The 21,692-nt window shown below is 59.9% G+C and overlaps 2 protein-coding genes across 13 annotated transcripts in view; one reads left to right on the forward strand and one right to left on the reverse strand.

The window, feature by feature from the left end:
* The window catches only part of ATP2B3 (ATPase plasma membrane Ca2+ transporting 3), a 62,585-nt gene extending 59,346 nt beyond the window's left edge, over positions 1–3,239 (forward strand). For all 5 annotated transcript variants that reach the window (XM_072743806.1, XM_072743805.1, XM_072743808.1 and 2 more), the window contains one exon: positions 184–3,239. In XM_072743806.1, coding sequence (XP_072599907.1) covers positions 184–209 — 26 coding nt within the window. In that variant the 3' untranslated portion in view covers positions 210–3,239. The remainder of the gene's footprint in view (positions 1–183) is intronic.
* Positions 3,240–6,999: 3,760 nt separating this feature from the next.
* Positions 7,000–17,401, reverse strand: CCNQ (cyclin Q). 8 transcript variants are annotated; one of them, XM_072743815.1, is made up of 6 exons: positions 17,180–17,316; positions 15,699–15,842; positions 15,009–15,192; positions 13,365–13,497; positions 11,068–11,295; positions 7,000–7,545 (listed from the first exon to the last, which is right to left on the reverse strand). In XM_072743815.1, exons 3-6 carry the CDS (start codon positions 15,176–15,178, stop codon positions 7,456–7,458), a joined length of 621 nt encoding a protein of 206 aa, XP_072599916.1. In that variant the 5' UTR covers positions 15,179–15,192; positions 15,699–15,842; positions 17,180–17,316; the 3' UTR covers positions 7,000–7,455. The 8 variants fall into 8 exon arrangements, with proteins under 8 accessions (XP_072599916.1, XP_072599913.1, XP_072599914.1 ...); XM_072743812.1 differs by having other exon boundaries at positions 13,269–13,497; XM_072743813.1 differs by having other exon boundaries at positions 13,269–13,497; positions 15,699–15,768; positions 17,180–17,313.
* Positions 17,402–21,692: the final 4,291 nt, after the last annotated feature.

Raw genomic sequence — 21,692 nt, forward strand, 5'->3', positions numbered from 1 at the left:
CCGCGGATGAACATTTGTGACGCAGCCTAGCTTGCGCTCTTGGTGTGGGTGGACGTTGCCAGCGCCGGCCAGCCACTGACTGTCTCCTTGTTTCCTTCTTTGTCTCCTCCCTCCATCCCTCGTCCCTCCGTCCCTCCGTCCCTGCTCCCGCCGCGGGCCCCTGGGCGCCGCGTCCCCCTCCAGATCCGGGTGGTGAAAGCGTTCCGTAGCTCGCTCTACGAAGGCCTGGAGAAACCCGAATCCAAGACGTCCATTCATAACTTCATGGCGACGCCCGAGTTTCTGATCAACGACTACACCCACAACATCCCCCTCATCGATGACACGGACGTGGACGAGAACGAGGAGCGCCTGCGGGCCCCCCCGCCCCCGTCCCCCAACCAGAACAACAACGCCATCGCCATCGACAGCGGCATCTACCTGAGCACGCACGGCACCAAGTCCGCTACCTCGTCAGTGCTTTCTTCCAGACCGGGGAGCCCCCTCCACAGCGTGGAGACGTCCCTCTAGGGGAGCGCTCGGGGCGCCGCACACACGCACGGCCGGCTGGGCCTGCAAGGACGCGGCCGAGGCGGCTGGAGACGGGCTCGCAGCGCGGCGCTGGCAAGAAGCCTCCCACCCGGGGCTTCTGACCTGGGACCCAGGACGAGGACGGAGAAGCCGGAGCGTGAGAACAGCTGTGTTTCCCTTTTTTCTATCGGAGCTTTTTTTTTTTTTTTCTAATGAACACGACGATTCCACCAGATGTTGGCGGCTGGGGCTGTGCGGTGGGGCAGGGGGCTGGTGTCAGGTTTTTTTTTTTTATTTCCCTGCACCCGCCGGAGAGCGGTGGGCCCGGTAGGTTCAGACGGAAAGAGAAAGGACGAACGTTGCTCCGCAGGGCCGGGGGGACGGCCCCGCCCGGACAGCCCCCCCAAAAGCTGGGAGCCGCCTGCAAATGTACCCGCATCACCGAGCGCCCTTCCCCAGGACCACGTGCGGTCTGTCTGTGTGTGCGTGTGTGCGTAGATAAGTGCGTGCGTATAGACATATACGTGCACAGATGACCAGATGCATATTTAAAGAATAAGGAGCTATTTATCAGCATGATATTTCCATTCCTCTTATCAGGTGTTTTCATTTTGAAATTTCATTATTTATTGTGGCAGGTTTTTTTCAGGGAACGAGACTGCGAGAATATCTTTTTGGTTGCTTGCCCCCCCCCCCCCCGCCCTCCGGCCTCCCCGATCGCGGCCCCCCCACCTCCCGCCCAGCCTCCGTTCTCCACCCCGGGCCTCTGTCTCGCACAGTCCCGGGGACTGTCGCTGTGCAGACCCCTGGGAAGGTCGGGGAGAGAGACACGAGGCCGGGGCGGATCTAATTGGAACTCTTGCACTTTGAGACCCCTGCCTATAGCGGAGAAACAAACCCTTTCAATGGAATTTTTTTATTTAAAAGGAAAATACCAAAGTATTGACGAGAATGATCCCCTCCAGTAGGTGGAAAGGGGAGTTTCGCTCTCGGTTTCCGTCGGTTTCGGCTCCCAGTCCTGAGGTCGGCCTCGTGGACTCTCTCTGTCCACAGCCCAAGTTCAAGAGTATGAAGTGTCCCCCCCCCCACCGCCTCGTCGACCCCTTGGCAGAGCCCAGAATCCCGGAGCAGCCCCAGGGCCCCGAGGTAGGGGGGTGGCGGGGAGAGCAGCGCGAGCCAGGTGGAAGGTGGCACAGGAAGAGGCACCATCCAAACCCAAGAGGAGCGGACGCGACTGCAAGCGAGAAGGTGGGCTGAGGGATCTGTCGAGTGACTGGGCCAAGGTCTCAGTCGCCACCTGCCAAAGCACCCTTCCGACCCGGGTCTTCTCGTTCAAGGACAACTCTGACCCACGGAGGCATGGCTTCGTGTCTGCAGCCGCCTGCGGCGACGCAGGGGACGCAGATGCAGAAGTGCAGCCCCTGGGAGCAAGGGCACCTGGGAGCAAGGGCACCTGGCTGCTGCCGCTCCTGCCACACCTGTGGCTCCTCCTCGCGCGCCCCGGAAGGCTGAGGAGGTCAGCTTCGCCGAGCCGGCGGAGCCCCGTGTCTGCGGGTGGGAGAGCTGGGCCTGGGCTCCCCAGACGGTTCCCTCGGGGACCTCTCCTTGCCGTATGGGCACCGCTGGTGCCAAGCCTCAGTTTCCCCCGAACGCACACTAACCAGGGAGGGAAATGCAGGAAAAGCAGAGGCTCCTTTACCTTCTGAATTCATCTGTCTCGCGTTTTGCAGAGAGGCCACTGAGGCCCGACCACAGCTTGTACATGTGCCTATCACTTGGGCCTGAGGCTGAGCCACTGAGGGACAGCGGGGGGCTGAGGGACACGGGTCAGAACGGAAATGCAGGTGTGGATGGGCAGCGAGGCTGGCTCACCCGTCACGTCCCCTGTGCTGCACCCACCGGCAGGGGACTCGTCTCACCTCCACCTGCCTGTGTGAGCATCCGGGTGGACATCCCAAACACGCTCGGTCCCTACCGTTAACGCGAATGCCATGTCACCCCTGAGCAGGAGTAGTCCAATCTCGGGCAAAGGAATTTCAGTTAGAAAAGAAAATCCCACTCAAAATGCCAGCTACAGATAACTTAAAGCCATCCCTTTATTCCAAAGGGCACATCGAGAATGTTACCCATTTGTAAACTGTTCCCTAATGTCCTTGTTTCAACAACAACAAAAAGGGCAACTCAATTTGTTGAGGGTCTGTGTGTTCTTAAACTAGAAATAAAATCGGAAATCTTTCAGTTGAAGAAGATAAGCTGCATACGCTCTGCTCATGGGCTTCTTTTCATTCTCTGTTAGAGACACCTCGGTAGGACAAATGGTCAACATATATTAAACAAAAACCCTCACTGCTGCTGTACAAAGTTGCCTACTGTGTGTGTCCATTGTTGAGTTTCTACGTTGCCTTTCCTCGGGGTGTGGGGTTCAGAAAAGGGGCGCCGTGACCTCGGATTGTCGCTCTGGTTTCTGTACAGTCTTCAGGCCGAGGGACCTGTCTCGGGAGGAAGCCCCTCTCTATAAAAGCATATTATACGGAATGGCTTGGTCAACTGTGTTCAGTTCTTAAATATGTTTTACCTTTTTATTTGCCTGTTATAAAGTTGAACAAAAATTATCTTCGTGAGGAAGACCAGATGCATAATAATTTCGAGTCTGTAGTTGAATTTCCTAAAGAATAGACCAAAATTTCTGTGTATTAAAAAAAAAAAAATGAAAGGCTGCTACAGTCCCAGTCTGGGTAACATGTGTGATTTATTAGTTGGTGAATTCTCGTTTGGAATGAAAAGGAGGTGTCTTCATCCGCTTCACCAAGCTGCGACGAGCCCCAGGAAGGGTGTGCGGAGCGCCCCCTGGTATGCAGCCACCTGCCCAATCCTTCTGGAAGGAAGAAAGGGCTCGGCTGCCCTGTGGGGTCGGAGGCCCTGCTAGCCGAGGTTTGCATGGTGGTCCTCTAACTGTCGTGGCCTAGAGGATCCCAGCCTGAACGTCCAGGCCGGGGTCCTCAAAGGAAGGTGGCAGGGGCCACCAACCCAAATGTTAGAACCCTGGCACACATGCGGCCTCCCTCTTTTTCTTTATTGTGGCCAAAGATATAGAACATAAAAGTCACTGTCCTGACCGTTTTGAAGCAAACAGCTCGATGACATCAAGTACTTTCACAGCGCTGCGCAGTCATCCCCACCATCTGTCCCCAGAATATCTCTATCTCCCCGAACTGAAATGTGTCCGCATTAGACATTAATTCCTCATCGTGCGCCCGGAGGTCCCCGTGCCCAGCATCCTTCCTGTCCCTGAATCGACTGCTCCAAGAGACGCTGCCTAGTGTCCTCGAGCTTCACGCGCATTGTAGCCTGTGTCAGAATTCCCTGCTTTATTTTATTTTTTTTTATTTATTAATTTTTGTATTTCCTGCCTTTTTAAAGCTGAGTAACATTCCACTGCGTGGATGGACCGCAGTTTCCCTACCCGTTCACCCGTCAGTGGACCGCTGGGTTCCTTTCTGCCTTTCGGCTACCGTGAACCATGCTGCCGTGGACACGGGTGTGCAGATATGTGTTTTGAGTCCCTGTTTTCAATCCTCTTGGGTCTACATGCACGAGTGGGGTTGCCGGGTCATCGGTAGTGCTAGGTTTCATTTTTTGAAGAGGTGCCGCGCTGTGTTCCACGGCGGCCGCACCATTTTAAACTCCCGCCAGCAGCACACGAGGGTTGCAATCACAGACTTCCCCTTTAAGCCAAAGCCATGGAAAGAAAACCCATTATTTCATTCACTTGTTCGCCGGGTCATTCCCCCACCCGTTCCTTCGCACACTTGGTGTCTCTGAACACCTGTGGGGAGGGGGGCCTCTGTGCTCTGCGACCCACCCCCTGCCCACAAAGGCAGCTCGGGTCCAAACCTTGCAAATGACGACCACGGTGACAGCCAAGACTACCCACATCTCCTTTCCCTGTGTTGCTATTTTTCCACTCCACACATCACCCTTCCAAACTTGGCAATGCCAGCGGATGCCTTTTCCAGGGAAGCTGCCAAGAAAGGAGAAAAAGCTCCACCCGCCCATAAAAAAGCTCCCCCCCACCACCACCACGAGTCCATACTTCTAAAAAAGGCAAAAAGACAAATAACACAAAACAGCAAACAAATAGCAAAGAGCCCTTGCTTCACGGATGTGTGAATCCACCTCGAAGCACAAGGCTGAGCGAGCTTAGATGGGGCCGGATGCCACGTCAAGACAGCTGGCACCTTAGGGAGCGATGCCGCCCCCCACGTTGCTCATTCCTGCCTGTGGACACTCTTCCGCCCCCGCTAGCAGGTACACCACAGGTTCCCGTGCACAGACCGGTAGCTGGCCAACTGAGGTGGCGCAAGGAAGCGCTCCGACGCTCATTCCTTCACGAAGCCCGCCAGGGTTTCACCATTTTCACCAGCAGGTGCGGGAGTCCAGGGAAGGCCCGGTGTGAGCTGCTGAAGTTCCACAGGCTGGCGGGTGGGGCGGTGGCTAAAGTAGCAGAAGTTAGCGTCCCCAGCTCCGTCCCCAGCTCCGGGGGCCAGGAGTCAGGGACACGGGTGTGGGCAGGGCAGAGCCCCCTCCCAGGGCTCTGGGCGCCGAAGCTCGTCTCTTCCAGCTGCTGCCCTCGGCCTTCCTTGGCTGCCAGACGCACGGCTCCCATCTCTGTTGTCACACGGCCGTCTCCCTCTGCACACTCCACCACTGTGTCTTACAAGGTCACCAGTCATCCTGGCTTCGGACCCAGCCGACTCCCATAGGATCTCATCTTACACTGACAATTCCTACAAAGACCCCATGTTCCAGGGGTTAGGACACAAACACATCTTCCGGGGGCCAGGTCCACTGCATCACAGCTTTCCAGAGACTGGCCCAGGTTGTCCTAGAACCCGGATTGCCCCCACCCCACCCCACCCCACTCCTTCAACCGGTTCAACAGGCCAGGCAAGGCTCGGCGATTTATCACTTTCCAGTAAGGAAGATGTGCTCTGAACCGAGAAGCTCTTATCTGCCTCCTGCATTGCTGACCGGTGCCTTCCCTGCTTCTCTGTTCCGAGGACGGCACACTGAAGGTACAGCTTCGGGCCCCAGCCGCAGCGGGGCAGACGGATGACCCCAGAGCGCCCGGCGCTGACAGGACAAGGCCCAGGGGCCAGCCCGCGAGGCCTGCAAGTCCCGCCGGGCAGCAGGACAGGCACACAGGCGGGCCAAGGGCTCTAAAACAGCAGTCAGAAAAGAGTGAAAATAAAAATAGCAACCAGCAATCCCAGTCTGACATCATCTGGTCCAACCTGCTCAATTTACCAAGTGGGAAACCGAGTCCCACAGAAAGAAAGGAACCGGCCTGCTATGCGGTAGGCATGAAAGGAAACCTAGAGCTGCATAATCTCCACACAGCGCCGCTAGCCCCGAGCTATGCTTTCCCAGTTCAGCTCGGGCCTCACAACCTGGGGTGGGGAGGGTCACCAATCCCTCCAGGGCTTGATCCAACCATCCTCCCTTCCTTCTGGTAGGCCCCGGGGCAGGGGGTGGCGAGCAAACAGATTGAACAGGTGTAGACGGAGAGAACTCGCCAGAGGGCTGGCCCGGACCCCCCTTACCCAGCCCTCCCATCCAGAGCAGGCGGTTCTGATTTCTGAGAGCTGAGAAAACAACCTCGCACCCAGCGGGGAGGGGTGGAGGGCAGCTGCCTCACCGGAAGCTGAAGCTGAACAGATCCAGAGAAACTGAGGCTGCTCTAAGAGCCTGTGATCTGGTCAGGGGAGAGAAGACAGATTCCAAAGGTGAAACAGCCGTGGCCCAGTTCCATGGAAACCGACAGTAAGCAGCCAGTATCCAAAGCCCGTGCTCCCCTGGCAACAACGTCACAAATCCAGGGAAGCACCTGGGACAGTCCCCGGGCCCCCACACCATCATGTCTTGAGGGACAGTCCCACCTCGATGGCGTGTGGAGCCCAGTGGGGATTCCCAGGAGAACCACCTAGGCTGCTTGGTTTCTCTAACGCACCCAAAAGCAGGTCTTCTGGAAGAACTGCCCTTCGAGTGGGTCAGGAGGGTGCCGTGGCCCCGAGATTCCCCAGGCTCTCCATCTAGAGTCACAGTCTTGACATTAAAGAAAACTCCATCAATTACTTTCCAGTTACATTTTGGTCAGATCTGGGTTTGGGGAACCCAAAGGATAGGCCCTCATCCCTCTCTCCAAAACCGATGCTCACCCACCGAACAGGACGAGCGCCAAGCTCCACGAACGTCCCAGTAGTGGAGGAGGGAGGACACGGGGACTCCGTCGGGGGACACCACCACGGTGTGAGTGCACGCCGGGCCACCACGCTCTCAGAAGGCAACAGAGGGGCCTGCCTCCAGGACGCCTCCGGAGCACAAGGGGCGATTCCACGCGGGGAGAGCATTTCAGGGGAAACTGAGGTTGGACGGCACCCCCAGCAGCCAGAGCAGCCTCGGCCACAGAGCAGAGACAGGGCATCTCCATTGATTTGCATCATCTTTTATTACACAAAATAAAATTCCATCTATGTTGCACATTCATACTTCCTATAAATCTGGCGTTAAAAAAATCCCCAAGAGTGCAGTCTCATGTGTTCTTTGATTTTTCCTTCCAATGATTCCACATTCAACTGCAGTTGGTGTCCTCTCAAAGGACAAAAGCAGACACGGATGCCTTGGGGGCCCCTCCCCTGGCGCACCCCGGCCTGCCCGCAGGAGGCACAGCTCCCGTCACCGTCCGGACCGCAGCTGCCAGGGACAGTCAAAGCATGAGAACCAAAGCGGCTGCAGGTCATCGCCTTCGCCAGCCCGTCTCCAGCAGCACAAAACCAGTCCTCCCAGCTGGTCGTCTGGGGACCAGCCGTCACGGCGATGCGGTGGTGCCGTCCCCAGGCAGCCGAGCATCCCGGGCTTCTCTTTGGGCAGGCCTGGCCCAGGGCCTTAGGGGATCTCTGTGTCCATGGTATAAATCTGAATGAGATCAGACACAATGTTATCAATGATTGGCTGGGTAAGGTCGTCACTAAACACCTAGAAAGGAGAAGGAAAACAGGTGCTGATTAGACTCCCTCTGTGTTAAACGAGGCACCCACCACTAAGCAGGGCATCCCATCACACGGGGCGGGGGGGGGGTGGCTCTCAGATTTGAGAGCCGCTCTCTGCAAAGCCAGTTTGCCTCCAGCCTGCTGAGGCTGATCACAAAGCAGAGAACGTTCCAGATGGAAGAGGCCTGGGTGATCAACTGACCCAAATAGGACAGGGACTTGGTGACAGAGCTGGGCCAGGAGTGCGTTTCCAGAAGTAAACAGGCTAGACTGCTGAACCCCACCCCACCCTGAGCTGGCCCCTGGAGAACACCCGGGGCCTGGTTCTATAACCTGGACCAGCCGTCCTCCAGGCCATGCTGGAGAGCTTATAAAATTGTAAAGTAAACCCCCAGGGGCCCAAACCAACAGGGTTGTACAGCTTAGGGCCAACCCCACATGTCCCCCAAGGAAGCTGGGGCCCTTGCCCAACCCCTGGGAAAGGACCTCTAGGCCCCTGGCGTGTCCTGCCTGACGAGGGGGTCTCCGTCTCCCTGGGGCCGAGGGCCCCACCAGGCAGTCTGTGCCGACAGCGTGATTCCTGGCGGGGCCCTGAGCCACACCTCTCGGCCTCATGTCTAGGGGGCAGGGCCTGGGTATCCGAGGTCACCCCGCGGGAGCTCCGGGCCTCCGGGACCGACCCTGCACCCGAGGCCCCAGACACCAGCACACGGGGAAGCAGCCCTGGTGGCAGCGCCCTGTGCGTGTTGTCACACATCACCGCGGGAGATTCCCCCGGCAAGGGACCTGGTGGCTCGCCCCTGCTCTCTCCCGAACCCTGCCCTGAGCTCCTTTCGTCCTTGCTGGTTCCAACCCGTGTGCTTTCACCGTGAGTGACCACAACCACCGTAACTGTGAGCCGATCTACGGCTCTTCTGAGTCCTGGGAGCCCCCCTGGTGGAGCACCGAGCCCGAGGGTGCGCTCGGGGAGCCCAGATACCACAAATAAAAAGCAAAACAAGGAGATCTTGGTTAGATGCTGTGGCCCCTTGGGCCGGGGGTTGCTGCCTGGGGAACCAAGGTACCAGAAGGGTCAAGACCTTGGGCCAAGCCAGGGCAAACACTAGACCTGAGTGTACCCCATCCACGGCCCCCAAAGAAAGCCAGGGCCCTCCATAAGCTACTGCTGCAGGTAGGAAACAGCGGCCCGAAAATCCCCTAAGCCCTGGCTCAGGAAGATGGGCCAGCTCGCCCCAGACTCTCAGCAGAAAATTAATGCCTCGGAAATATGGGCTTGGGCTTGCTTGCCAAGGGCCACTACTTGCATGTTCCTGGGGAGCCCAAGCCGAGAAAAGACTGTTAAAAAGTAGTCCAGGGCCAAGAGGTGGAAGCAATCCAAGAGTCCCCCCGTGGAGGAAAGCACGGACACACGATGTGTCGAGCCGTAGCGAGGAACAGCTTTCAGCCTTCGTGAGGGCAGAGATGCTGACACCTGCCACAACACGCTACTGCTTAGAGTCGGTGCCTCGTCCGCCCAGGGCCCGACCCAGCTTGGCACGCAGCCTGCCTCGCCACTATCACGCTCAAGTGCAGGCAGGCTCCGGGTGTGGAAGCACAGCAAGCTCTCCCAGGGCTCCTGACCAGCACGGCGAAGCCCCAGCCCCCGGCAGACAAGAGACAAGAGACGACAGAGGCAGCTGCGAGGAGTGGCGGGGAGCGCAAGGAGCTCAGGCGGCAGCGCCCACGGCCGGGCAGGCGGGGGGCGTCATCCAGAGCCATTTATCATAAGGCGCTGGGCCTGGCGCGTCACAAGCTCAAAGGCACCCAGACTGTGGATACTCCGGGCGCCCGAGGCCCGGAGCCACCCAGGAAAGGTGAAGCGCTGAGCCAATGCGAGTATGCCACCCCGCTCCTTGCAGCTGTCACAGGTCCTGGGTAAGCCTGTGAAAGCTGCCTCCCAGCACCCTCCTCTGCGGAGGGCCGGGAGTGGGAGGCAGAGGCGGTGAGGTGGCGCCCCGGGAAGTTCAGGAGCAGGCGACAAGAAAGGAGAGCGGAGAGGAAGACACGGGCAGAGCAGAAAACGTGGGAAGCAAGTGATGACATCGCAGACCCAAGCAGCCAAGAGACAGGGGCTGCCCACCAGATGCCCTCGGAGAACAGGGCCGGCAAGTGGCAGCCCCTCCTGCTGCCACCCGGTTCCTGCCGAGCAGCGACAGTTTGGTCACAGGACCTGGAAGTTCCCTGAGAAGCCCAGCATGGAGCAGTACTTGCTGTCTATGCAGATGGCGTTCGACCCCGTGCTGCCAGAGGAGGGGCGTCTCGCCGGAGACCAGGGCGACAGACGTGTTTGCTCGAGGACGCACGAGCACCTACTGTGTGCCAGGTCTCGGCGCCGGACGCAGGGCAGCTGCTGAAGCAGACAAGAGCCCTAACCTCCCGGCAGCTACCGTCTGGTCAGGTGGAGGGGTTCCACAGACAACAAAGGACAAGAGAACAGAAAGCAGAAGCTGGGCGTCCGCGGAGGGGGGCTGCAGGAAGGGAGGGGGAGCCCGGAGCGGCCCCAGGAGGGCGCCCAGGAGGCACCCCCTGTTCAGGAAACAGACGGCACATTCTAGAGGACCTCTGGCCACGGGGTTTCGCCAGGGAGGGCGGGTGCACAGGACGAGAAAGCTCCAGGTAGCGCCAACACTGCTCGCAGGGAACGTGTCCAGGGCAAGGCCAGACAACGAGGCGATAGAAGAGGAACAGCAAAGTTCGAGCGTGCGAAAGGGAAAGCGGGAAATGATCTCAAAACTCCACCCTGGGAAACAGTGGGCACTCCTCGGGGGCAAGCCAGAGGCCTGCAGACGTCCTGGGCGGCGGCCCTTCCCCCCCACTCGCGCTCTACGAACCGCGCTGTGGGTTCAGCAGGCCTGGGCCAGGCCGGCAAACCTGGACCGTCAGCCTCACCATCTGCCGTCTAGCCATCCAGCCGTCCCTCTTCTGTCCTCCATGTGTCTGTCCCGCACCCCGCACCCCGCTCCCCCTCTGGCATGTGTCGATCTAGGTGTCATCTATCTGCCCCTCCAACATCGATGCATCTTTCTAGAGGGCTCCCTCTGCCTCTTCTGATGTGACTCCAAGTCTGTTAGCCTGTGATATGTGACAAGCTTGTGCTCAATTCAATAAAAGTGCTTGGCTGAACAAAGTGGCTCTCAAGCGGGGGTGATCCCCACCCTAGGACACTTGGTAACGTCCGGGGACATTTCTGGGTGTCATGACCCGGGTGGGGGATGCTCCTTGGCATCTACAGTAGATGGTGCTGCCACAGAGAATGACCTAGGCCCAAACGTCCACAATGCCAAGGGGGACAGTCCCCGCCTGAGACGACTATGACGGGGTATGTTCCAGCCTCTACATTCCAAAGCAGCCCGTAGCCTCCTTCGTGGACAGTTATACAGAGAAACATGGACATCTGGGTACTAGGACATCTGGAAATCCTTAGGCAAAGGAAAGGGGGACAGGCCAGTATACTGAGCAGTCACCTCACCTGCCACCACGGCTTCTCGGCCTCGGCCTCGGCGGGCACCTCGACCCCGTAGGCCTGCAGGGCCAGGTGGATCACTGCCACGGCTATGTGCTGAGCCCGGAAGCGGAGGCACAGCCCCCCATGGTAGCTGTCCCGCAGCAGGGCCCAGGCAGTGACGGAAACGGGGGTCCGCTGCCAGCTGTAACGGTTCAGCCAGTTCTTGAGGGAAATCAGGTAGTGGAGCAGGTACTGCAAAGACACACCAGTCAGCCAATTGGCCTTCGGGGCTCCAGCCCCCGAGACACCTGACTCCTCGCTGAGAGGTACTGTGCCCCCCGCACCGCCCACCAGCCACTCTCCCCCTGAGCCGTCTCAGGAACCAAACACAAACTGGATCGAGTCATCTCTCTGTCCTACCCTCCAACAGCTGCCCGTGTCACTTGGATAAAGGCCCCCAGGTGTCTTCCTCGGGCCTCGGGGCCCCGCCCACCCCCGCCCCACCCGCCCGATGTGCTGGAACCTGCCAGGCAAGCTTCCCCTCGGGCCCTGGCGTTCGCTGCTGCTCCCTCCTGCTCCCTCGGCCCCAAATCGTCTCTCTCCCCGCCCCAGGGCCCATGTGCCCACCCGCTCTCAACTCCTGGCCTGCTCCCCGACCTGCCCGAGCCACTCTCGGTGGCCACCCCTACCACGGTCCCTCTCCGTCACACAGCCCTACTTAGCCATCGTCAAAAATCGCTCTGTGTATGCCCTGGCCCAGCTCAACATAAGCTCCAGAAATAGCGTCCTCATCTTCCAAACAGACCATGGCACCCCCGTGCCCGGCCCGAGGCCAGGGGCTGCCCGGAGACAGGACGCCCACTTTCGGGACCGAGGCTGGTGACTGTCAGCCAGGAGCGCTGTCCTCGGCTGTAAATTCTTTACTGGCTTTACTGGCTCAGCTGCCTGTGAGCTCCCGCTCTGGGAAGCCGGCTGCTTTGCTTGAACCACCCGACCTGCCAACCCACCGAGAGGCCCGCTCCACAGGCTCGAACACACACGCACGGGACTGCAGCACGCCCCGGAAGAGGGGGCTCCTCGGCGCCGTATACCCCGTCCCGACCTGATGGAAGTGGGGGCCGCGAGGCTCCAGGCACCAACAGCCCCCTTGGCAGGTGCCCTTCTTCCCCAGACCCGGCGCCTGGCAGCGTGACCGCCCCACAGAGGCAGGGCGGCTGCTGCCTTCCCCCTGCGTCCTGCAACCAACAATCCGACAGACCGACCGACCAACCGACCGACCGACCAGAGACACAACTATTTCAAAATCTCCACCAGGGGTTTCTGGGACTGGAAAGGCAGTCTGGAAGGGTGGGGTGAGATTATAAGGGCCCCTGTGCCGCTGGAGCTTTGTACGTTAACTGCGGTGGAGGATATACGCAGGTGCTATGTGATAAAGTCGTACAGCACCACGCGGTACAGGTAACAAGCAGGCAACACCCGGAATCCCTGGCAGGGGCGGGGCTGTGTCGGTGCCGACACCCTGGCTCGTATATGGGTTGGAGTTTTGCAAAATGTTTCTGTTCGGGGAGACTGGGCAAAGTCTCCAGCTCAAATAGGATCTCCGGGTTATTCCCTCCGACTGCTTGTAAATCTACCATTGCCTCAATAAAAATGCCAATTAAAAAAAAAATCCTGTTCGCAGCCCATGTCCCAGCCCCACACGGCACCACATCTTTCCCTGCAGGCCGTGCTTCCCAGCTGCCCATGTGGGGGCCTGGGGCCCCGAAGGTATCATGCCCAAGGGCTCTAGGGGCGTCACAGGTCCCTTTTGCTGCTGTCTGAAACAGTTCGATTGGGACCTAGGTGTTCCTGGTGGTGAAAAGTGTTGCTACTTAACTTTGTGACTCAGCTTTTTGGTGGGTTTCTAAGCGCAGCAAGGCTGCGTGTGGGTTCTGAGGCAGAGCAGCAACTCTGCGGGCCAGGGCGTCTGGGAGGTCCTGAAACCCGTCCTGCTTCCCTGTGGCTCACTGAGCACACAAGCCATATGGGTCATGGGATCTGCAAGGACTTCAAGAGTCGCGCGGATCCCGGCTTGTGGCCTCGGCCGAGCAGGCGGGGAGGCGGAAGCCGAAATCGGAACTGAGAAGCCCCGGTGAGTGGGACAAGAGAGGCCGCCTGAGCCGGTCACTGGGCGCAGTCAGGAGCCCCGGTGCCCGGCGGTGGCGCCTCTGCTGTCCCGCACATACCCCACATGTTCTTGAGGGTTCGGTGGGTGCGCTTTCTGGATCAAAGACGGAAAGGTTCATGCCTGTAGAAATAGTTGCCGATTCCCCAGCAGGTACCTTGTGTGGGTGTTGGAAGGAGACTTGGAAACGCAGGACTCTGAGCATGAGGAGCTCGCACTGCACTATACTGTCCCGGAGCGCCCAGAAGCGGGAGTCCAGCTCCAAGGGTTCACTGCCTGGGTGAAAGTACCTGCGTGGAGAGAGACACAAACTCCAGGGGGTTTCTGCCATAGATCGGGCCAGTTCTGCTGGTGCTTTTCAACTCATTCATCATCTACCTGTCTAGGCGTTAGGATAAAACAGTAACCAACAGCGAAAAGAACACTGGTCTTCTAGTCTCAGCCCTCATGGGCTGTCCCGTATCACTCAACAGGATGTCCAGGGGAAAGACGAGTTCTGTGCAATTGTTCCAGAAGCCCTGGAAGCTCCAGTACCCTGCACTGCTCGTGCTCCCGTTACGGTTGGCCCGCTGTGAGGGACAGCCTGGATCACCTGGCCCGGCAGTGCCCAGGGCTCTTACTCTGGGCCCAGGGGAGGTATTTGAACATGTGGTGGTGATGCTCTATGCAGAAGAATGACTGTATTTCAGCTTTACGTTTCCCAGATCGTCCTTCCTTTGTTCCAGATCCTTCTGTCCTTATTTACACCATACATATCCACAACACTCCCACCTAAGGAGGATCACCAAGATGCAGGAGAACAGAATTCACACTCAAGTGATCAAAATTCCCTGCTGATGACTCAGCCTTCCTAGTTCCTCACTCCTTTTCCAACTTCCCCCACGGAATCCCACCCGGGGGCTCATGTCCAATTAGCGGGCCACACAATTTCCCCTCTGCCGGTCCTCCCTGCTGGGGACCTGGCAATTACAGGTGGACTCTGGCAGCCCTCCCTTGCTTCCCTCTCCGGTTTTTCTCTCAGCCTTTAACCGTACACCATGAACCTGTCATGCTTAGCGGGGGAGGGAATGCTTTTTCCGTTACCTATTTATTAAAAGAGAAGCAGCACAAAACAGGTTTCTTTCCTAATGACTGGTTTCTAGAAAGGTTATGCCATTCTGCTGGTCAGTGACTTTCCACAAGTTGCTTTCTCCTGGGCCCCCTGGGTGTTGATGCAGCCTGGCTGGCTGGACCCCCATACCCTTCCCCAGTGGGAATACGGCTGCTTGCGCCCAAGGGTGCTGCGCGCAGAGCACCATACCCACAGCAGGGCAAAAGACGCTGGTTAGCAACTCTGACTTGCCTTCTCACACCATCGTAATAAAATCATTGCCCAACTGGGTCCATGCCCTCCCCCCAACATGGAAAGGTCGCACAGGTCCCACCAAACACAGCTGGTTCGATCCATCCTGCCCCAAAACTCCAAACGAATCCACTTGGCCACATCTCACCAAGCTCCCTGTGCTCTAGGCAAGCTCCCCAAGCCATGAGCCCGGCTCCACTATGCTCCCTCTGGCCTTCTAGACTTCCCTTCATCTGGCCCCAGCTTCTCTTCCACTGACTCCCAGGGGTTTCTGACCCTGGCCTCATTCCTGCCCTTGCGGCTAGTGCCTCTTGCCCTGGTTCAAGACTACCCTGGAGCTTCCTTCTGAGCTTGGCTGCTGGCACCCGGGGGTCAGGGCCCAGCGGGACCCCTCTCTGCCCTCCCATTTGGGCGGACACTGGTGAGTCCTCCCAGAGGCCCAGGCCTGGAAGCCATTACCTGTTGGACACGTTGATGATGTCACGAGTGCGCAGGTGCTGTTCCTCCACTTTGCCGGCCAAGTAAAGGGAAGACATGGCAACCAAGTAGGGGTCGTAGGCGTCCAGCTCGATCTCGCAAAAGAACTTATGGTAAATGGTACAAGCAGTGGCGATGGGAATGGACTGCATCCCCAGCTTGACACCTACCAAGAGAAAGCAGGCAGGAGGCTACTTCAGTCCAGTGCTCAGCATGTGCTACCGCGTGAGTGGAGCTGCTGTTGGGCCCTAAGGGGGTACCCCACTGCTCAGAGAAGACCAGGAGCTTGGAGCCTAGCTGGCCTTAGGGTGCTGAGTCTTTCACTGGGCCCTCTACCTGAGAGGTTTGCAGCCAGGCTTCTCAGGTCCTAACGGGGCAGTGAGCCTCCTTGGGGGGTCGTGCGCAAATGCGGTGTCCCCTCCAGCAGCACTGTGGATTGCACACTTCTCCCAAGCCACCCCCCCTCCCGGCCACCCGGGGTCAACCCCGGGTCACACCCAAGTTACAGATGTGCAGACCACACTAGGAGAGGCAAGGCTTCAGGCTAGTGCTTGGTTAGCAGCTGGCTTGTCGGCTTCTGCACCACATCACGGAAAGGGCCACACGCTGTCGTGTGTCTGTGGCTACCTTAGGGGGCATTTAACTAGAGGCCGCCCCACCCCCACAGCTCACCTAACAAAAATCCTGCCAAGATGACAGCAGAGGGGAAAGCCTCCGCCCCGGCCCCGCCTCTGGACAGCTCCTAAGGAAATCACGGCATTGGGTCACAGAACCAATATAAGTTCACAATGAGAAGATTAAATGGCATCCAAGAGACTGAAAGAAGGTGGAGGACAACCAACATCATTAAGATCACACTCGCTAGCCTCTCCCTGAGGGGCGTTAGTCCCCTGGGGCTGCTCTAACAGATCGCCACAGACTCCGTGGCTTCAAGCAACACGCATCCTTTCTCTTACGGCCCTTGTGGTCAGGAGTCTGAAATGGGTCTTGGGGGGCTAAGCTGGAGGCGTGGGCAGGGTGGATTCCTCCTGGAGCCTCCACGGGAGAAGGTTTCCTTGCCCTTTGCAGCTTCTGGAGGTGGCTGCAGTCTTTGGCCCGTGGCCACTTCCTCCCTGGTCAAAGTGCGGGGAAGCATTTTCTAACCGTGCTTCCGTCCTCACGTGGCCTTCCGCTCTGCCCATCACTCCTGCCTCGCTAAGGACGTGGTGGGTGGCATCATCCTGGGCCCGGGGAATAATCTAGGGCAGTTTGCCCTCCACATCAAGATGCTGAATGTCATCTGCAAAATCTCTCCTTTGCGTGTCGTTACGTGGGGTAAGAATAGTCACCAGTGCGGGGGCTTGGGATGGGGACACCTTCGGAGGGCCAGTGTTCAGCGTCCCACGGGGGAGCAAGGGCATGTGCAGGCCATTGTCTCAAGAAGTCCTCCGAGAGGGACCCGGAAGGGCTTTCGGCCTTTCAAGCTTTGAAATTCAGTCACAAAGTTGGGACGAGGCACCCCTCATACCAAGGGATGTCAGAGACGGCGCCAGAGCTGCGCATGCCCCTCCAAGTCCTGTTTCGGTGGCGAGTGCTCAGAGGGCCGCATGCTGCCCTGGGTTACGTGGAGCGTCCACGCGGGAGCACGGCAGCTCCGAGAGGCCCCGCCGTCCTCCCTCACGCCCCGGGCAGCGTCCGAATCGCGGGGCTCAATGGTCCTGCACCATTTCCCGGCCCTGCGGAGCTGGGCTGGGGAGCGGACCCCCAGCGGCCGCACGCGCCCCGGGCGCACAAAGTAACAAAGATCGGAAGTGGCCGTGTGGCCGCCAGAGCCGATACAAGGGCCGGAGAGAGACAGTGTTTCAGCAGGAATCCGCTTCGCTTCATTGTCTCCACTGGGAGCCCGGGGGCCGCCGCGGCTGCCGACGCGCCCGCGGGGCTTCCGAGGGGCGCGGGGCCCTGGCGGGCAGGTGCGGCGGGCGCCCGGGCTGGGGGCCGGCGCCTCCCCCGTCCTGTCCTTGGGCCCGCGCCCGTCCGCGAGGTGGCGGCGGCCGCGGCCGCGCGCAGCTCAGAGCCGAGCCCCGGGGCGCGGCGCGACGCGGAGGCCCGTCCCCGGGAGGCCCCCGCCCTGGCGCCCCCTCCTGCGGGCAGCGGGTCCCCCCGACCGCGGTTACCTGCCTCCATGATGAACCTCGTCACTCGGAAGTGCACCCTGGCCTCGGGCGCCGGCCGCCCCTCCGCGCCCCGCGCCGCGTCCCCTCCTCCGCAGCTGTCCGGGCCCCGGGCCTCCATGAGGCCCCGCCCCGCGGCCCCGGACCCCCCGCCGGAAGGACAAGGGGCCCCCAGCGCGCGGCGGCCGGCTCCGGGGGTCCTCGCGGCGGGCGCGGCCACCCGCCCCGCCCCGCCCCGCCCCGCCGGCCCCCGCCCCGCCCTCGCCCGCCCGCCCCGCCTTTCGGGTCCGTCCCCGCGCGGCGGGGCTGGGGGGAGCGGGCCGCGCGGCTGCGCGCAGGCGCCGGCGCAGGCGCAGAGGCCCAGTCGGCCGGTGGCCCGCCGGCGCCCGCCTGTCGCCGAGCAGCGCGCGCTCCGCCGGGGGAGCTGGCGCCCCGCCCCCGGGAGGCTCCCGCCCCGACGGCCGCGCCGCGCTCCCCGGAGCCCGACCCGCTGCGCTGCTTCCCCGGGCCCCCGGCCCCAGCGCGCCCCTGGGCCATCGGGCCTTGCGCCCCCGCCTTGCTCCCCTTCCGGGCGGGGCTGGACGCTGGAGAAGCCTCACAGACCAGTGCGCGGTGTTGACTCCCCAGCTCGCGGGGCCATTTCACAGGCATTAGGGGCGCAGCGCACCAGGCCCCCCGCCCCAGCTAACGACCGTCATCTGGGTCCTTCTGGTACAATCGGATGGTGGCCACGACTTGAGAGACTTGGGAGCTTTGAGAGGAAAAAGCCACTGCTCCCAAGCTCTTCCACCAGGGTGACCGGACCCCGGTGACAATCCTGATGTCTCCTGATCCACCCAGGACAGCCTGGTCTCCTTCCTCAGCTCCCCCATCCCTGCCCGGCCCAGCTCCCCCCAGTTCCCTCCACACCAGCTGTGATCTGTGCTCATTTCCCCTGCCGCTGTGGCAAGTGGCCACAAAGGGAGAGACCTAGCACCGCAGGAACTCATCGTCCCCCAGAAGTGTGACAGCAAGAGGCCAACACGCCCATTAAACCCCTGCAGGCTCTACGGCGCGATCCTTCCTGCCTCTTCAGCTGCGGGAGGCCCCAGGCGTCCCTTGGCTTGTGGCCACGTCACTCCAGTCTCTGCCCCCTTGTCCTGCGGCCTCCTCCTCTCTGTGTCTCTGTGTCCGTCCTATTATGTGTCTCCGCCTTCAGGGCCCACTGAGGAAATCCAGGATGGTGTCAACTTGAGATCCTTCACGTCACCACATCTGCAAAGACCCTTTTGCCAAGTAAGGTCACATTGACAGGTTCCAGCGGGTACAGCAGAGGGGGCCACCATTTGGCCCGCAACACCAGCCGCCAGCCAGAGCCAGCTTCCTTGGATGAAAGCCAGAACGGGCCCGGTCCTCGATGCCCTCTTCCAGCACCCCTCCAGCTCAGGAGACAGCCGAGGCCTTAGCCTGACATGCCAGTTCCTGGGGAGTCACCCTGTCGGCCGGCCAGCCTCCGGTCTCACCACTTTGCCACTCGTGGCAACACCCTCGAGCAACTCCCTGGAGGTTTACGGTGTCCCACCTAAGGGTCTTTGTGCACGCTCGGCCCCGGTGACAGGATTCCTGCTCCACAAACCCTTCTCCCCAGCTCCCTCCGTCGGGGGCAAGGCACGGGCCCTCTGGGCTGAGTACCTCTGTGTGTGCATGTGCGTGTACGTCCACGCATGCCCATGTGCACGGGTGTGGAGGGACTCATGACCCAAGGCCCCTGTGCTGCTAAACCTGTCATGCCCATCACCGCTGTCTGCCCTCCGTCCGAGGCCGAAACCCAGACACCCAGGCACCCAGAGCACCAGCCTGAAGGGGCCCACCATGCACACACCCACAATCACCCAAAACCGTACAGTACGCACACACATGCACGCATCCAAATCGCATCACTCTCCCCTCTGGCCCCTGGCCCGGTGGCCTGCCTGTCACCTCCCCATCCCCCGTGTTTGCTGGTTAAACAGCATGGCTTGAACTCCTCCTTCCCCCCTGGGCCTTTTGTGGTGTGAAGAGTCTGGACTCAGCAAGTAATAGGTGCCGGCGAATGTGAGTCAGGGGAATGACTCAACGAACACATTAATTTTTAAAACCCTGGGTCACAGGGCACCCTCCTGGCAAGCAGCCTGGACACAGTGGTTGACAAATGAATAATTCACTAGCCACCAGTTGGAGCCAGCAAACCTCTAGGCAGGGCTTGGTCTCCCACCATCAAGCCACGCCCGCTGCCTGGGCCCTCCCTGTCACCTGTCACCAATCTGAAAGGTGGTGTCCCTCCTCTCGCCACCCCCACCACCCCCTGACCTTGCCCGGGGATTATCTCCAGACCCGAAGATGGGTCAATAAAGGAGAAGATGGTCAATAAAGGAGGGGCGGACAGGCGAACCAGAGGAGGATCCTATGGGATTTGCCAACGCTTCCTTATCTAACCTTTGCTGCGTGAGGAACAGCAGCCTCCTCCTCACAATGGCGCTGTCAACGACTGAGTGAGCGAGTGAGCGAGTGAGCGAGGGCCCAGGCCGCAGCTCAGCCGATGAGCCGGGGAAGGGGAGAGGCATCTGGGTGCAGAGGGAAGGCCGCGCCCACGCAGGGCCGCTGGAAAGCCCGGCTGGCGTCCGCAGGCAGGACATGGTTTCCAGAGCGCTCGCGCCCCACCCACGCCCTGGCCAGCGGCCTTCGCCCTAGGAGTGGTCACTTGCAGGGCAGCCTCATCCAAGTGCAGTCCCGTCACGTGTCCTTGGGACCTTCTCGCAACCCAAGAACCTCAGCCCACTGTCACCCCTTCTCCCCCACCTCTGCCCCGTCCACAAGCACCTTCTGCGCCTCCAACCCCTCACCACGAGCAAGCCCGACGGCCTCCCTCCGGGCCCGCCTGCCCGTCTCCGCTGCCCTCTGCCCTCCCGTCCTTCTCACTTTGCGACTCTGAAGCCACATGTGTCCCCGGATTCCGCAGCCTCCTGGGCCCCACATCCAGCCCTCCCACACCATCCCCATCCTCGTCCGCTCAGGCTACTACAGCTCAACACCAGCCTAGGCGGCTGATAAACAACAGACGTCTCTCTCTCTCGGATTTCTGGAGGCTGGGGATCCAAGGTCGGGGTGGCCGCGTGGTTGGGCTCTGGGGAGGACCCTCTTCCCGGTTGCGGAAAGCCAGGTTCACACGGTGGGCGGGGAGGGGGGCAGGCCAGCTCTCTGGGGTCTCTTTTCTTTTTTTAAGATTTTATTTATTTATTCATGAGAGACACACACAGAGAGAGAGAGGCAGAGACACAGGCAGAGGGAGAAGCAGCCTCCATGCAGGGAGCCCGATGTGGGACTCGATCCCGGGACTCCAGGATCATGCCCTGGGCCGAAGGCAGATGCTCAAATGCTGAGCCACCCAGGCGTCCCTCTGGGGTCTCTTTTATGAGGTACTGACTCCGTTCCCGGGGCTCTGCCCTCCCAACCTAATCAGGCAGCCCCACGCCCTAATACCATCACCCGGGCGTTCGGCCTCGCCACGTGAGTTCGGGAGGAGGGACACGTTCAGAGCATAGCACCCACCAAGGTCAGGTGCTGCTTGCCAGCGGCCTCCTCCCAGCAGCCCTGGCTTCTCCGTGCTCTCAAGTCTGACTGCTGACAGCCCTGGAGCTTCATCGTCCCTGTCCCCTTGCGCCCCACATCTGGGCAAGTGCTCCTTCCTTGGCGGCAGAGGAGAGTTCAAACCACACGCAGGAGCCCTCACCCCTGCCCTAGCTCCAACCGTGACAAAAAACCCTGCCAGTCTCCTCTCTGTGCCCTCGCAAGTCATTTTCTGACCAGCTTGGGGACCTGCCCTGCGATCCCCAGAAAGCCTCAGTATGTGAGTAAGGAACCTTTTCATAACCTCCCGGTGGATGTGGTGCCATCAGTCTCTGTCCAAACCAAATTTGGGGGCGGGAGGTCAATCCTGTCTCTGAAGACAGACCACGACACACTCCTTCCTGCCCCGAACATCTTCCGCTTGTGGATTCCTCGCCCCCACTCTCCCGGCTCCCTGCCTCCTTCCCTCAGTGACCGAGTGCCTGCGTGAGCCAGGCTCAGGCCTGGTGCTGGGACGGAGCAGACAGGGTCTCCCTTCAGTAGCCTTGCCCTCCTCCCCCACCCCCTACGCTCCAGACAAAGCCACCTTTGTAAAAGCAAAGTCTGATTGCAGCCCTTCCCTCTCCGAGCCTGCAAGAGCTACACAAGCTGCCCGGACACAGCTCTATTTACCTGGCGGGTCAGGGTTCACTTTTATTAAAGAAGGTGGAAGTTTCCTTACAAGTGGAGACACTGTGGGGATTACAGGTTTTCGTTAATCTACTACCTGAGATTATTTCCTTTTTTCAAAGTTTTGAGTAAAAACAAGCTCAGTAGAGAGAAAGATTGAGCAAGCTCTGAACACCCACGAGATCTGGTGTGTGACCAAGTTGGACCTCAGAAGTGTTGAGAGTCGGCACGAAGGTTCGAAAACCTACCGCAGCGCTAGATA

This window comes from Vulpes vulpes, chromosome X, assembly GCF_048418805.1.
Source record: "Vulpes vulpes isolate BD-2025 chromosome X, VulVul3, whole genome shotgun sequence".
Classification (NCBI taxonomy): domain Eukaryota; kingdom Metazoa; phylum Chordata; class Mammalia; order Carnivora; family Canidae; genus Vulpes; species Vulpes vulpes.